The sequence below is a fragment of the Mobula hypostoma genome, chromosome 2 (genome assembly GCF_963921235.1).
Source record: "Mobula hypostoma chromosome 2, sMobHyp1.1, whole genome shotgun sequence".
NCBI lineage: Eukaryota > Metazoa > Chordata > Chondrichthyes > Myliobatiformes > Myliobatidae > Mobula > Mobula hypostoma.
Window position 1 is genome coordinate 79,580,138 of NC_086098.1, and position 16,764 is coordinate 79,596,901.

The 16,764-nt window shown below is 43.8% G+C and overlaps 1 protein-coding gene across 1 annotated transcript in view; it reads left to right on the forward strand.

Moving 5' to 3' along the window:
• Nucleotides 1-16,764, forward strand: part of lrrc1 (leucine rich repeat containing 1) — a 140,468-nt gene that overhangs the window by 44,430 nt on the left and 79,274 nt on the right. The window contains exon 4 of the mRNA XM_063039174.1: nt 3,338-3,427. Within this exon, the coding sequence (XP_062895244.1) occupies nt 3,338-3,427 (90 nt within the window). The remainder of the gene's footprint in view (nt 1-3,337; nt 3,428-16,764) is intronic.

A 16,764-nucleotide genomic window follows, 5' to 3' on the forward strand; every position in this document is an offset into this window, starting at 1 on the left:
GGGCATTTTCTATAATGAGAGAGTCTAGGACCAGAGAATACAGCCTCAGAATAGAGGGATGTGCACTTAGAACAGAGATGAGGAGAAATTTCTTTAGCCAGAGTGTGCTGAATCTGTGGAATTCATTGCCACAGACAGCTGTGGAGGCCAAGACATTGGGTATATTTAAAGTGGTGGCTGATATATTTTTGATTAGTAAGGGCCTCATGGTTATGGGGAGAAGGCAGGAGAATGGGGTTGAGAGGAATAATAAACTAGCCAGAACAGACTCGATGGGTGAAATGGCCCAATTCTGCTCCAATGTCTAATGGTCTGGTTTGCTAGAATTCTTTGATTTCATTCGATAACTATCATACTAATCAATGGTATGTGTAGTGTTTACAGTCATTAAGTACCAAAACAAATTTACATTAATGACTCTAATGATCGATTTTGTTTCATGTTCTGAGCAGTTTAACTCTACTGAGACCCTCTCAGGAGTATATATCCTCGTGTGTCCTGTTGAAGATTTGTGTGAGGGCTGTGATCTCGTGCCTGTTATTGGATTGGGCTGTAGAATTGTTATTCTTGTAGCCTAGTTGCCATCAAGAGCATGTACACAGAAAGGTGCTGGAAGAGGTCTAGTGATATCATGAAGGATCGCACCCACCCTGCTCATGGAGTGTTTGTCCCACTCCCTTCAAACCAGCACCCACTCCAGAACCATCAGATTCATAAACAATTGCTTTCCCTAAGCAATAGAACTGATCGACTCCTCCACCCATTAAACCACCCCTCCATATATCCTACCACCACTACTTTATCATTTCCTGTCAGTCACCATGTGTATAGACCCTCCTGTGTCTAGTGTCACTTTATGGACACATATTCAATGTATATAAGCTATCTTTCATATTTATTGTGATTTTTATTATTATTATTATTATTATTGAATTCATTTGTGTGCTGCATTGGATCTGGAGTAGCAATTATTTTGTTCTCCTTTGCACTTGCATACTGGAAATGACCTTAAACAATCTTGAATCTATAGGACAGTACAAAAGTCTTAGGCACATATATACTGTATAACTGGGGCCTAAGACATTTTGCACAGTGCTCTATATTATGCCTTTCCAGTAACCAAATAACACTTAGTACTACTGAGCTAATACAAAGCTAAGTACTCTTATTTTGGGTTCCCAACCATCCTTCTTACTTTAACCAATATACATTACTGTGCAAAAGTCCTAGGGACTCTGGCTACATATATGTGCTTTAGACATTTGCATAGCACTGTAGTTAAAATTTCTTGTTTATATTTTTATACTGTATAATCACTGTTTGATAATGTGATTGTTCAGTGAGTTACTCAGTGGTTGTAGTTGGCTGTAAATTTCCAGGTTTCATTGACACATGTCACATTACTTAAATCTAACTACTTAATTGGTTAATGGTTATCAGTTGGAATTTACCTCTATTATTGGTCTGATATACGGTGCCTATAAGAAGTATTTACCCCCCTTTTAAGCTTTCATGTTTTATTGTTTGCAACTTTGAATCACAGTGGATTTGATTGGCTTTTTTGACCCTGATCAACAGTAAAAGACATTCATGTCAAAGTGAAAACAGATCTTTACAAAGTGATGTAAATTAATTACAAATATAAAACACAAAATAATTGATTGTATAAGTGTTCACCCCTTTTAAAATGACACACCAAATCATCATTGGTGCAGTCAATTGGTTTTAGAAGTCACATAATTAAATGGAGATCTGTTTTTGGAGACCTGTGTGCAGTCAAGGTGTTTCAATTGATTGTAGTAAAAATACACCTGTATCTGGAAGGTCCAACTGCTGGTGAGTCGGTATCCTGGCAAAAACAAGACCATGAAGACAAAATAATACTTCAAGCAACTCCACAAAAAGTTTATTGAAAAGCACAAGTCAGGTGATGAGTACAAGAAAAATTTTAAGTCACTGAATGTCCCTTGGAATACAGTTAAGACAATCATCAATAAATGGAAAGAATATGGCACAACTAAATCTGCCTAGAGCTGGCCATCCTCAGAAACTGAGTGACTGTACAAGAAGGGGACGAGTGAGGAAGCCCACCAAGAGACCTATGACAATTCTGGAGGAGGTACAAGCTTCAGTGGCTGAGGTGGGAGAGACAGTGCATACAATTGTGGCCCGGGTACTTCACCAGTCGCAGCGTTATGGGAAAAAGAAAAAGCCACTATTGATAAAATTTTCAGCTAGAGTTTGTCAGAAGGCATGTGGGAGTCTCTGGAGTCAGCTGGAAGAAGTTTCTATGTTCTGATAAAACCAAAATTGAGCTTTTTGGCCATTAGACTAAACACCACGTTTGTCGTAAGCCAAAAACTGCACGTCATCAAAAACATACCATCTCGACTATGAAGCATGGTGTAGGCTGTTGGCAATGCTTCACTGCAGCAGGCCCTGGAAGGCTTATGCAGGTAAAGGGTATAATGAATGCAGCAAAATACAGGGAAATCCAGGAGGAAAACTTGATGCTCTCTGCAAGAGAACTGTGACTTGGGAGAGGCTTTGCTTTCCCGCAAGACAATGACCGCAAGCATAAAGCCAAAGCTACACAGGAATGACTTAAAAACAACAAAGTTAATGTTCTGGAGTGGCCAATCCCATTGAGAATTTGTGGCTGAACTTGAAAAGGGCTGTTCACTCACAATCCCCGTGCAATCTGCAGAGCTTGAGCACTTTTGTAAAGAAGAATGGGAAAAAATTGCAGTGTCCAGATGTACAAAGCTGACAGAGACCTATCCACACAGACACAAAGCTGTAATTGCTGCCAAAGGTGCATCTGCTAAACACTGACTTGAAGGGGGCAAGTAATTATGCAATCAATTATTTTGTGTTTTATGTTTGTAATTAATTTAGAGCACATTGTAGAGATCTGTTTTCACCTTGACATGAAAGAGTCTTTTTCTGTTCATCAGTGTCAAATAAATCGAAACTAAATCCACTGTGGTTCAATGTTGTAAAACAATAAAACAAGAAAACATGAAGGCAGGTGAATACTTTTTATAAGCACTGTAAAAAGACCAGGCCAACTTTGTTTGCTTTCACCACTCTCTTTCCCCCCCCCCCCCACCACTCTTTCCTGCTCTTCTCTTTGTCTGCCCCTCTTTTCTCTGCCTCTTGATATTCATCTTCTCTTCTATTTTTGCTCTTGTGACACTTAGAAGTGATTATAAGCAACAAATTTTATGACGTTCTTAAATTCCAAAGAACCTTTGGATTGCAAAGGCATTAGTATCCAACACCGTTAATAACTTATGTGCATTGTACATTATTGTGACTTTTGATTTGATTCCAGGTTACCTGAAAGCTTTCCTGAACTGCGAAATTTGACATGTCTCTCACTGAATGACATCTCACTGCAGGCGCTGCCAGAGAATATTGGAAAGTAAGTTTAATTGCTTTGTCAGCAAAGTTAAAGAATAGGAGCAGAATTAGGCCATTCAGCCTATCGACTTTAAGTAATGCAGAAGCAGTGAGGTAGTGTCTATGGGTATATTCTCAGAAATATGATGGCAGAGGGGAAGAAGCTGTACCTAAAATGTTGAGTGTGTGTTTTCAGGCTCCTGTACCTCCTCTCTGATCGTAGCAACAAGAGGAGAGCATGTCCTATGTGGTGGGAGTCCTTGTGGATGGGTGTATGGTTTGGTAGCTTAATTACCCACTGTAGATGGCCGCTAGTTTGTAGGTGAGTGGTAGAATGCAGAGCCAGGGTGTGTGAAGTGCTGGGGGTGAGCTGATGGGAAAATAATGACATTATTGTAAATGGGAGCTTGATGTTTGAAGTGGACAGTGGACAGCACATCTTGTTTCTGTGCACTGTCTATGACCCTTTGCTAATTTTCGATATGGATATTGTTCGACATTTACAAGGTAGGAAAATATTTTGAAGCATTATATGGAGTATACGAGAGGAGTCAAATGAGTATATATTTAGAGACACGGTGCAAAATAGGCCCTTTAAGCCATGTTGCCAGTAACCTACGGATTTAACCCCAGCCTAATCATGGGACAATTGACAATGACCAATTAATCTACTGACCGGTACGTCCTTGGACTGTGGGAAGAAACTGGAGCACCTGGAGGAACCCTTGCATTCATGGGGAGGATGTACTGACTCCTTACAGATGAGGGTACCTTGTGTGATTGAAAACAGTAAGGAAATGAGCTGCAAATCATACGCACAAAGTGATTCTGCAGATACTGGAAATCCAGAGCAACACACAGAAACTGCTGGAGGAACTCAGCAAGTCAGGCAACATCTACGGAGGGGATTAAACTGTCAACATTCTGGGCCGAGACCTTCATCAGGGCTGGAAAGGAAGAGGTAAGATGTCAGAAAGTCTTGATGGAGAGTCTCAGCCTGAAATGTTGACTGTTTAATCCCTTCTATAGGTGCTGCCTGACCTGCTGTGTTCCTCCAGGGAAAAGAGCCGTCTCTGAACACATTTATTTTATCATCCCTCGGCGGGACTCAACACAAACACAAAATGCTGGAGACACTCAGCAGGCCAGGTAGCATGTAGGACACTCGCCAAAGGGTTTCGGCCTGAAACGTCGACTGTAATCTTTTCTATAGGTGTTGCCTGGCCTGCTGAGTTCCTTCAGAATTTTGTGTGTGTTGCTCAGATTTCCAGCATCTGCAGATTTTCTCTTGTTTGTTATTTTATCATCTGATTGCTTGCATGGGCGTGCATGCTGTGACATTTGACACTTTGCATCATTTTAATGCATTTTTCAGGAGGAATATTAAATTAATCTTGAAAGAATTTGTCTGCTTTAGTAAATGATCCCAGGTAACTGGTATAAACCTATTCTAAGAATGGACAATGATAGAGGTAGTCAACAGGTGTTAAAGGTAAAGATTTGCTTATTTATCGCATGTACATTGAAATATACAGTGAAATAAAAACAGTTATCTGCGAATGTATCCTCACAAAATCATTCCAGCTAGAAGCCCCAGATGAACCAAGAGATTCACATTGTGCTGAGGGCCACATTAGTGGAGTTCAGGTCTGGTGACCAAGTGAGATAGAAAAGCTCTAGGTACGGCCTCTGGAAAGCCATCTCACATGCAAAGTGGCAATTCCGGACAAAACTTGCGTTATTGAGGGATGCTCGACATTGTGGCAAGACTTGAATGCAATCACTTCCTACAAAGTGAAATCAAGCGACACAGATGCAAGGTTTCGCTCCCAGATGAGCTCAGTGCCTTTTATGCTCGCTTTGACTGTCAGAATGCATGGGCAAAGCCCTCCCCACCCTTGAGCATATCTACACGGAGTGCTGACACAGGAAAGTAGTGTCCATCAAGGACCAAAACCCACCATCCAGGCCATGCTCTCTTTTAGCTGCTGTCATCGGGATGAGGTACAGGAAGGAACAGTTATTATCCCTCAACTATCAGGCTCTAGAACCACAGGGGATAATTTCACTCAACTTCACTTGCCCCAACATTGAAATGTTCTTACAATCTATGGACTCACTGTCAAAATCACTCTATCTCATGTTTTTGATAATTATTGCTTGTTTATTGTTATTACTTTATTTCTGCATTTGCAGTTTATTGTTTTTTGTGCATTAGTTGTTTGTCCATCTTGTTATGTGCGGTCTTTCATTGATTCTATTGTTTTTCTTGTACTTACTGTAAATGTCCACGAGAAAATGAATCTCAGGGTTATATATGGTGATAAACATGTATTTCGATAATAAATTTACTTAGAACTTTGAAATGCAGTACTTTGCATCAATGACTAACGCAGTCTGAGGATTAACTTCTTGGGGCAAATGGATGATAGAAAAATAGCGGACTATGTAGGGGGAAGGATTAGATTGATCTTAGTGTAGGTTAAAGGGTCAGCACAACATTATGGGCTGCAGGGGGAGAGAAAGAAAATCCAGACAAATCCATGAGAATCCCACTTTCCTGAAACAATGTTTTAGTCTTGTTCAATACAAAGATAACAATAAGTAATGAACTACATTTTCAATTACTACAACACTTGCTTAACTTTAACATTTAGAATATCGTCAGGTAGATTTACAGTATTACATATTTTCAATAGCAGCACATCCCAACTGGCCGAATCTCTTTAAATATTCACGACTGATGTCTTTTCTAAAAGCCTCTGAGTACAAAATGCAGCCCCCCAAAATGTGCCCCTTTTGTTACTGTGTTGAGGGATAGCTGATTAATATACAACAAACCTGAAACAGATGTGTCTGCCCTGTACTCTGCATTAAGGGGCAGGGATACACCTTTAACTGTGTGCTAATAGCAGGAGCATTCATTATTGTCTTCCCCTTTGTAGTTGCAATGGAACAGAATCAGAATGTCCCACACCCAGTGACTGGTTTCACTAGCCACAAAGTATCAGTTCAAGTGAAATTGTGTACAGGTTTTATTTCCTGAAGACTGGTTCTCATTTAGTTCATCTATAATTATGCTATCCAAAATGTCAACACTCCAGAATGACCCCTAACACAGTGCATTTACTAACTTCACCAAAGTCTTGGACTTCAGCATCCAAGTGGGATTTTGGAGAATCCTGCTTGGAACTCGGTTCCCTCTGAACTGCTCTCATGAGTCCCCTTTGCTCTGATGATCATAACTACACATTCTATTCTATAACAAGTCTCCCAGCCTCTCTGCGTTCCCCTTCTGTCTCTTGGTAGCTTGGATACTGGGGCCATGGTCTGCTTAGAGGAAGCATAGAACATTGAACAGTAGAGCATAGTAGGACCATCAGAGATATGAGCAGAAGTAGGTCATTTGGCCCATTGAGCCTGCTCCGCCATTCCATCATGGCTCATTATTAGCCCTTTCAACCCTATTCTCCAGCCTTCTCCCCATAACCTTTGATGCCCTTACTAATCAAGAACCTATCAACCTCTGCTTTAACTGTACCCAATGACTCAGCTTCATGTGTGGCAATGAATTCCACAGGTTCACTACCTTCTGGCTAAAGAAATTCTCCCTCATTTCCGTTCTAAAGAGACACTGTTCTATTTTGAATCTGTGCCTACTGTTCCTAGACTCTTCCATAGGCCCTATGGCCTGCATTGTTGTGCCAACCTATACACTGCTACTCTGTGATGAATCTAACCCTTCCCTCCTACACAGGACATAACCTTCCATTTTCTTTCATCCATGTGCCAGTTTAAGAGACTCTGAAATGTCCCCAGTGTATTTTCGTCTGCCACAGCTGCTGCCAATCCATTCCACACACATATGTGTATAAAACCTACCTCTGACCCGGAACAAGGGAAAGAGCACCACTCGTGAGTTGAGTGAATCATGGCAACTGGAGCTAAAGGGAGATTGAGAATCAGTATTTGGGCAGCATGGCAGTTAGCATAACGTTTTACAGTGCCAGTGATCAGGGTTCAATTCCCACTGCGGTCTCTAAGGAGTTTGTAAGTTTTCCCCGTGACCACATGGATTCCCTCCAGGTGCTTCGGTTTTCTCTCGCATTCCAAGGACATGGGGGTTAAGGTTAGTAGGTTGTGACCATGCTACGTTGGCTTTGGAAGTGTGGAGACACTTGCAGGCTGCTCCCAGCCCCTCCTCGGACTGTACTGTTTGTTGACACAAAGGGTGCATTTCGATATATGTTTTGATGTTTCAAAGTACATGTAACAAATAAACAGAATCCTTTGTCTGTTTAAAAAAGAACTTGTTTAGCCGGGTATCGAATCAGACTAATGACTGAACAACGTGATGTGTGATTATCACATTGGCAATCTAACGGTAGAGAACTTTCCAATGGGATGAACGTGGATAGAATATGTTGGAATTTGTAGACCTGATGGTGACTTAGAGAGTCCTTTTTGGTATGATAGATCATCATAAGATTAGAATAAAAATGTTTTTGAATTTTACTCAATCGATAATCAAAGTATAATTCATTACCAAAGTATACATAAAGACTGACAAACAACTAATATGCAAAAAAAGACAAATTGAGTAAATAAAAAATATACTAAGACCACGAGCTGTAGAGTCCTTGCAAATGAGTCCATAGGTTGTGGAATCAGTTCAGAGTTGAGGCAAGTGAAATTACCCACAGCTGTTCAGGAGGCTGTCAGTGTGGGACCTAAGGCTGCTATATCTGCTGCCTGCTGGTAGTAGCGAGGAGAGAGTATGGCTTGGATGGTGGGGGTCCTTAATGATGGATGCTGCTTTCTTGTAGCAGTGCTCAATGGTGGGGAGGGCTTTTCCTATGATGGACTGGGTTCTATCTACCTCCTTCGCTAGACATTTCTGTTCCTAGGCTTTGGTGTTTCCAGTTGGAGGAAGTTTCTATCCTCTTCTCCTTTTCAGTTCTCCATTAGCATAATAACATCCCCTTTTTTTTGAAAGTGGTTATGAAATTTTCACTTACATGGACTTACCCAAGGATTCATCAGTACTGCTCACCACGCTTTGAAGAAATTAGTAGTACCATGTTTTGTTTATTCATAGTGTAATTTTATCTTTAAAGTTAATAATTTTCCTGCCTTTTGTCTTTTCTGCACTATTTTCATATATCTATATTATACACAAACTTTTAACAATCTCTTCTTTCTATTGTTACTGAGACTAATCCAAGTGCGTGACTTTGGCTATTTACCACCATGGTCTCCCTCCCTTCTATTTGTGACATTTACTGGGAGCGTTGTAGACGAAGGGCCCAAAGCATTGTTGAGGATCCCTACCACCCATCCCACAATCTCTTTGACTATCTACTGTCAGGAAGGAGGCACAAGAGCATCAGGATTAGGACTGCCTGACTGGGTAACAGCTTCTTCCCTCAGGCTGTGAGCATAATGAATACCCTACTACCACCACCGAGGCCCCTCACTATGATAGCGAGCTGTTCACTGTATACCTGTGCTCTGCATTTTTGAAATATATTTAATTAACTATTTGTGGTAATATTTTGTTATGTGCTGTGTATGATACATGTTTTTTGGGTGCACAATGGTCTGGAGGAACGTTGTTTTATTTGGTTTTATATATGTACAGTCAGATGACAATAAACTTGAGCTTATGTATGTGTAGCAAGGTATACATCCCAGTACTTGCTTCCATACATTCGTCAAAGTCAAGTTTATTATCGTATGCACAAGTGCACGTTTGCACAGCTTCATGAAAAACCTACTTGCAGCAAAATCACAGGCACTTGGAATCAGGCAAACAGCATTCACAAGAAAAAACACAATTGTTACAAGAAGGAGTGTAATTAGAACAAAAAAAATCTCCATTTGAATGTGAAGTGGTGATTGTGCTGCTATACTGAGATAGTGATTAGAGTTGTGGAGGCTGGTTCAGGAAACGAATGGTTGAAGGGATGTAGCTGACCGTCAACCTGGTGGTATGGGACTTCAGGCTTCTGTACTTCCTGCCTGATGGTAGCTGTGAGAAGGTGACATGGCCCGAATGGTGGAGATCTAATGACGATCTTTTGTAAGTATTACCGATGTTAGGGAGGGATGTATTGAGCTGAATCCAGTACTCTCTGCAGCTTCCTACATTCCTGCACATTTGAATTGCTGTATTAGATGATGAAGGAGCATAACTTATGTTAATTTAAATTTCTGTTAACTTCTGCATGTCCTTATCTTGTACTGGACAGTGTATGTGTGTCCATGACAAGAATAAACTTGACCACTTGAAACTAGAAGCCAATTCAAAGGTACTCATCTGATTGAGTCACACGGTAGCGTAGCATGACGGCTTGCATAAAGCTAGTACAGCACCAGCGACCTTTCGTTTAGTTTCACTGGTGTCTGTAAGAAGTTTGTATATTGTCCTGTGACTGCATAGGTTTCTTCCAGGTGCCCTAGTTTCCTCCCACATTCCAAAGATGTATGTGTGAGTGGGTTAGTTGGCCTCATGGATATATTGGGTGGCACGGGCTCATTGTGCTGGATGGGCCTTTTACCATGCTGTATCTCTAAATAAAATAAATACAAGCAATACGCTCAACGTTCTGGCCCTTGATCATCCTCACCACTCCTTTTACCAGTCTTGAATATCCACTTGCTAGGGAAGATGTTTGACTTCCCATTGTATTTGTAGTTTTCCTTCAACAGTGATTGCTGTACTTTTCTCATGAGTATGCACATCTATACTCGGGTCATTCTACCGACGTGCGGTAGACAGCATCCTAACATGCCACATCATTGAATGATACGGAAACTGCACTGCGAAGGACAGGAAGGCTCTACAATGGGGAGTCAAAAACTGCCCAGTGCATCACCAGCACCAGCTTACCTGCCATCGAGGACCTGTATACAGAAATGTTACAGAAAAGAGCCAGTAGCGTCATGAAGGATTCCACTCACCCTGCTCATGGACTGTTTGTCCCACTCCCATCAGGGAGGACATTACGTAGCATCTACACCAGGACCACCAGGCTCAATGACAGTTACTTTCCCCAAGTAGTAAGGCCAATCAACCCCTCCACCCACTTACTCACCCCTCCACTTCTTGATTATTTCCTATCAGTCACCTTATCTGCAGGCACTCCAGTGCCTAGTGTTACTTTATGGATATACAATCAATGTATATAAGCTATCTCATGTATTTATATTTATTGTTTTTTTTTTCTTCTGTTATTGTGTTCTTTATCTCATTGTGTTTTATTTTTGTGCTACAAAAGATCCAGAGTAACAATTATTTAATTCTCCTTTACACTTGTGCACTGGAAATGACATTAAACTATCTTGAATCTTGAATTCTCTTTCCACTTGACTTACATTTCTTTTGCATTTCCTCTCAACCTGATGTTACATGAGCTATTCATCTGCCTGACCTATCAAATTTCAAAGTTCATCATGTACTAGCTTGAGATTTATTTTCTTGCAGATATTTACAGGAAAATAAAACAATACACTAGAATTTATGAAAAATTGTGCATAAACAAAGGCTGACAAGCAACCATTGTGCAAAAGAAGACAAATTGTGCTAACAAAGAAATACATAAATAAATAAATAATGCTGAGAACACGAGTTGTAGAGTCCTTGAAAAGTGAGTTTTTAGGTTGTGGTATCAGTTCGGAGTTGAGATCTTCTCTATCCCCAACTTAGATTCTCCTATTTTTAGAAATGCCCCTAATCTGTACCTGGAACAAATCCACCTGCAGTTGTAGCTGGCAATATATAATAAAGCTAATCAGAATCCTTTTACCTTTTTGAAGTTATACCACCTTCATTTAAGATGGTTATTCTTTGTCCTTCTCCATAAGATGATCAGTATTCTCCAAGGGCTCCCCTGCTAAAGCTAACATTTCCAGTTTCTTTCTTCAAGCTGCTGTGTCTTAAAGCAATAACCTGTACTTATTAAAAATGTTAAAACCTGTTGAAAATATTTCATCTCTCATCTAAATATGATGTAGAACATAATTAATAGATCGCTGATTCATGCTGTGGGGGATCCAGACATCAAAGCACCAGATCCATCTGTGGAAAACATCTGTGATGTTTCCTTGACTAATGTTGGATGATGTGAGCGCTCAGCATAATGACAATCCTTTAATCTGCTTAAAGTCTGATCCACGTCTGCTAAAAGCCATTGCTTTTACCACCAATTTCCTCTCTTCCTGGTCTTCAATTCTGGGGGTAAAGCACCCCAGGCAATTAAAAGTTGTCTAAATGGCCATTTGGCATGTGGGTTTGACAAAGAAATTAATACAAATCAATTTGTGGTTCCTGCTTGTGGATTTGCATGTGATGCTCAAAGTCAAAATAAATGTAGTATCAAAGTACATATATGTCACTATATACGTACTGTCTTTAGTTTCATTTGTTTGCAGGCATTTACAGGAAAACAAAAAAGTGCAATAGAATTTATGAAAATATCTCCCTCTCTCTCCCTCTCTCTCCCTCCCTCTCCCTCTCTCTCCCTCTCTCTCCCTCTCCCTCTCTCTCCCTCCCTCTCCCCCTCTCCCCCTCTCCACCCCTCCACCCCTCCCCCCCTCCCCCCCTCCCCCTCTCCCCCTCTCCCCCTCTCCCCCTCTCCCCTCTCCCCCTCTCCCCTCTCCCCCTCTCCCCCTCTCCCCTCTCCCCCTCTCCCCCTCTCCCCCTCTCCCCCTCTCCCCCTCTCCCCCTCTCCCCCTCTCCCCCTCTCCCCCTCTCCCCCTCTCCCCCTCTCCCCCTCTCTCCCTCTCCCCCTCTCTCCCCCTCCCCCTCCCCCTCCCTCTCCCTCTCATATATTATATAAAGAATGGCAAACAACCAATGTACAAAAGTAGCCCAATTATGCAAATAAAAAATTATTATGCGTGTAAGAATGAGGAAGGATTTCACTGAAACCTTTTGAGTTTTGAAAGGCCTAGATAGAGTGGAGAGGATGCATCTTAAAGTGGGGGAATCTAGGACCAGAGGGCTTGGACTCAGCATAGAAGGAATTCCCTTTAGAATAAAGATGAGGAGGGATTACTTCAGCCAGAGTGTGGTGAATCTGCGGAACTCATGCAAAAGACAGCTGTGGATGCCAAGTCATTGGGTATATTTAAAACAAAGGTTGATAAGGTTCTTGATTATTAGTCAGGTTATCAAAGGTTACAGGGAGAAGGCAGAAGAATAGGGTTGAGAGGGATAATAAATCAGCCATGATTGAATGAGGGAAGAGGCTTGATGAGCCAAATGGCCTAATTCTACTAATATGTCTTATGTTCTTTTGGTTTAACTCAAGGTCACCGTGCTCTCTTGGGACTCCATTCACACCATTTTGCTGCTTTCATAGAGTGAGCTTTCAGGAACACCTTGGGATGATTTTGCCTATTACACTGGGTTTCCATTTCCTGGCGTCATTCAGGGTGGGGAACGGGTTTCTTTTTCGGTAAAATCAGCAAAACCTCTTAAATAATCTACCTTGAGCACAGATGGAGTTGCTATATTTACTACCAATATGACCAAGGATTTATGTGGAATTTAAACAGATTATAAATTTGTCATAGCGTCCAATGCTCATTCGTACGAAACCAAGTGTAACCATGGTGATGGCAGTGGTCACTAAAGCCTCACTCGTAGGCACTTGGGCAGCTTAGTGCCAGAGCAGCAGTTATAAAGTACTGTGTTACTCCGCAACTTGTTGGTCATTTTTTGTGCTGACAGAGAAGGTCTTTGTACCTGCGATATCCCAGACTACTTGTTGTTCCCAACTGATGTGGAATTTCATGCACTTCCTCCTGGAAGTACTGTGGCAAACACTCGGTCCAGATGACAGACAAGAAAAGCTTGTTACCTCAACAACTGTTTTTATTGTGACAAGCACGAAAACAGACCGGGCACAGTGACCCGGGGAGAGAGCTCATTCCGTCATATACAGACGGGGGAGGTGATTATTACACACCCCGGTTACAGTCAGGGTGACCCACAGACACACAAGTGAATAACTGCATAACCCAAGCTAAAATGTGACAATAAATGAACTTGAACATCCTGCCATAATCCCACAAAAGCATTTTAAAGCAAGAACAGTAAATAGCGCTGACCACTCGGAATGCTGGGGCAGGTTGTCAACCACACCCCACCTCCCTTGGAGCGCTACACTGCCCCCAGCAACCCCAGAGTCCACAACCAAGTCCAAAAGTCCCAGTGGTGGTTGATGCTGCCACCTGGGGCGCTGCGCAGTGTCTATCACCCCTTGGTGGGAGGCACTCTTTGGTGAGGCAAGAAGTAGGGCACCTGGAGTGTCACTTCCTTCCTTCAGCCTCGCTGGTGGCCAAGGTACCATCTGATCCCAATGCAGCAAGACCGTCTTCCGCCGCTCAGGCAACCACACCCTGTGTACCACATCAAGAATGCGGCCGAGCACCCCTCCCGGCCCCTTCCGACAGCTTCTGAACTTGGAGGATAGTCCCTCCTTCTGGGTGGTGCAGTAGACCCATACTGGGGCCCCCACTATGTACTGCTGCATTGGCACCCTAGACCGGGGGCCCAGTCCTTTCTGGGGCTTTGGTTGCAGCAGTGCATGAGCAGCTCCATGTCCTGCCTGTACCTTGGCCAACAGAAGTGTTTGCACAGCTTGCCCAGTGTCTTTGTGACCCCCAAAATGGCCGCCCCCCAAAGACCGCAGTACCTTGGTGCAGAGCCCCTAGGGGACCATCAGCTGCAGGTGCTGTCCATCATCATCGGAAAATGGCCACCACTGGAACAGCAACCTGTCGTTCATCTCCAGCGCGCCCCACTGAGAGTATTGGCCGTGGTCTGCCCTCTCTGGCCGCTGTCCCACGCTCAGCCATGCCCTCACCTGGGCCAGCACAGGATCGCTCACCTGTTCGCTATGCAGCTGCTGCTCAATGGTGGGAAGGGCTACCTTGCCGCTGGCTGCCACCACCGCTTGCCCCTGGTTCCGCTGTGAAACCAGTGGTGGTTGCTGCCCCTGCTGGGTCGGTTCCTGGAGCTGCTCTGCTGGAGAGCCACAGCTTCAGCACCGGAGTAGAGTGTTGCCCCTGACACATCCACAAGGGCCCTCCAGTGGGACAGCAGGTCCAGGCCAATGATGCAGGACTCTCGGATGTTGGTGAGCGTCACCTTGTGCTCCACTGTGTTTTTCCCCACTGCAATGCGCCTCTCATCGCCGCACAGTCGCTGGTGACTGTAGCTATCTGGACTGCATTTGTTGTCCACCAAGCGGGGATGGCTGGTCCATGTTGGGCAGGACACCAGGATGGATGATAGTGATGCTTGACCCCGTGTCCTCCAACACACACATCTGTTGCCCTCCACCATGCAACCAACGTATAAGCCTATCTCTTCACCAAATGGCCCACTTGGAGGGATGACAATGGAGGGGTTTGGCTGGAGGGCTGGGGCGCCACTGCACATTTAGCGTTTCCTAATAGCTGTACTGGTGTGTGGCGTGGCAGTGGTACGGGGCAGTGCCAGGCCACATGGCCTGCCTCACCACACCGCTAGCAGTCACGGGCTCCTCTTCGTCAGTTTCCTCCTCTGCTTCGATGACACAAGCCTGGGTTTGTCGCGTGTGGGGCAACGCTGGAATGCCTAGGGGGCCTAAAATTGCTTCTGCCTTGTCTGCTGGTGCCTTGGCCAGTGATGATGGTGACATCAGGCAAACATGCTGCCAAAGGCACGGAGGGCAAGCTCTTCCTGGGCTGTAGGAGAGAACTGGGGGTAGAGTGCTGAGCACAGTTGCAGAGATCGGCTGCAAATACCCTCAAGCTTTCTCCCACATAGCGCCATTTGCTGCTCAGTCCTCATTGCTTCCTCCAATGGCCTTTGCTCGAAATGCTGCTCCAGCATCCCTGTAGTCACGCTGCTCAGCCGGCGTTAGGTCAGGGACATCCTCCTCCAACGTCAGGGCAAGGTGCACCACCTTCTTGGTAGGATTCCACCCGTAGTGCCATGTGACAAGTTCGACTTGGGCCCGGTAAGGCTCCAGGTGATTTGGCACCATTGTATCTGGGGAGGTTCAGGCGTGAATTGTTGAGACCTGTTGGTCTTTCTCTTGCAGGTGGGCTGCTATGTTGCCCGTTCTCCTGTGGCTGTGGTATCTTGGGTTCCCCGGTGTGGGCTACAAGGGATGTGGGGGATGTGCTCTGCTGTGTTCCCTGTGCTGGGGAGCCTCACCCCACTGGAGTTCCCTGGGAAGATACAATGCTTGGTTCCTGGATCCTCCCTCCAGGCTGGTGTTCCTTCTTGAGGAGCCCGGTGCAGGGGAGGCATGCTGCTTGCTCCCTTGACTTATCCCCTGGGTCATAAGGCACTCCATCCGATGTTGTAGCTCTTCAATCTTGCTGTCAATTTCTAATCCCACTCCCGACACCAATGTGGTGAGTATTTGGTTCATGATTTCAGACAAGAAAAGCTCCTTTAACTCAACAACCATTTTTATTGTGACAAGCACAAAACAGACCAGGTGCTCTGACCTGAGTGAGTGAAAGAACCCACTCAGTCACATACAGACAGGGGGAGGTGATTATTACACACCCCGCTTACAGTCAGGGTGATCCACAAACACACATGCAAATAACTGTATAACCCAAGGTAAAATCTAACAATATATGAACTTGAACATCCCACCATAGTCCCACAAAAGCATTTTAAAACAAAAATAATAAATGGTGCTGGCCACTAGGAATGCTGGGCCAGGCTGTCCATTCATTTCCCCCCCCCCCTCGTTCAAATGTAGCAAAGTGATCCCAAGTGCCCATTTTGCACATTTGCCATTCTCTGGCATGTTGCAAACTGCTAACCCCTTGCAAAACCAGGGTAGGCGGAGAGCTTTGGGGATTCGTTGTTCTGGTTTTCCTTTTGAATATCACTCTCCTCTGAGGCTTTATAAAGCATTGATTAGACTTTGGAGTATTGTGAGCTGTTTTGGGCCCCTTATCGAAGAAAGAATGTGCTGGCATTTGAAAGGGTCCTGACAAGATTCATAAAAAATAATCCCTGGAGTGAAAGGGTTAACGTATGAGTAGTGTTTGATGGCTCTGGAGCTGTACTGCTGGAATTTAGAAGACTGGGGGGTGGGGGGGGGGAGATCTCATTGAAACTTATTGAATATTGAAAGGCCAAGATAGAGTGGATGTGGAGAGGATGTTTCCTGTAGTGAGGGAGTCTAGGACCAGCGGGCACAGTCTGAGAATAATTCCTTAGATTGAATTCCCTTCAGAACACAGGCGAGGAGGATTTTCTCTATCCAGAGTGTGGTGAGTCTGTGGTACCGATTGCCACAGACGGCTGTGGAGGCTGAGTTATCGGCTATATTTAAA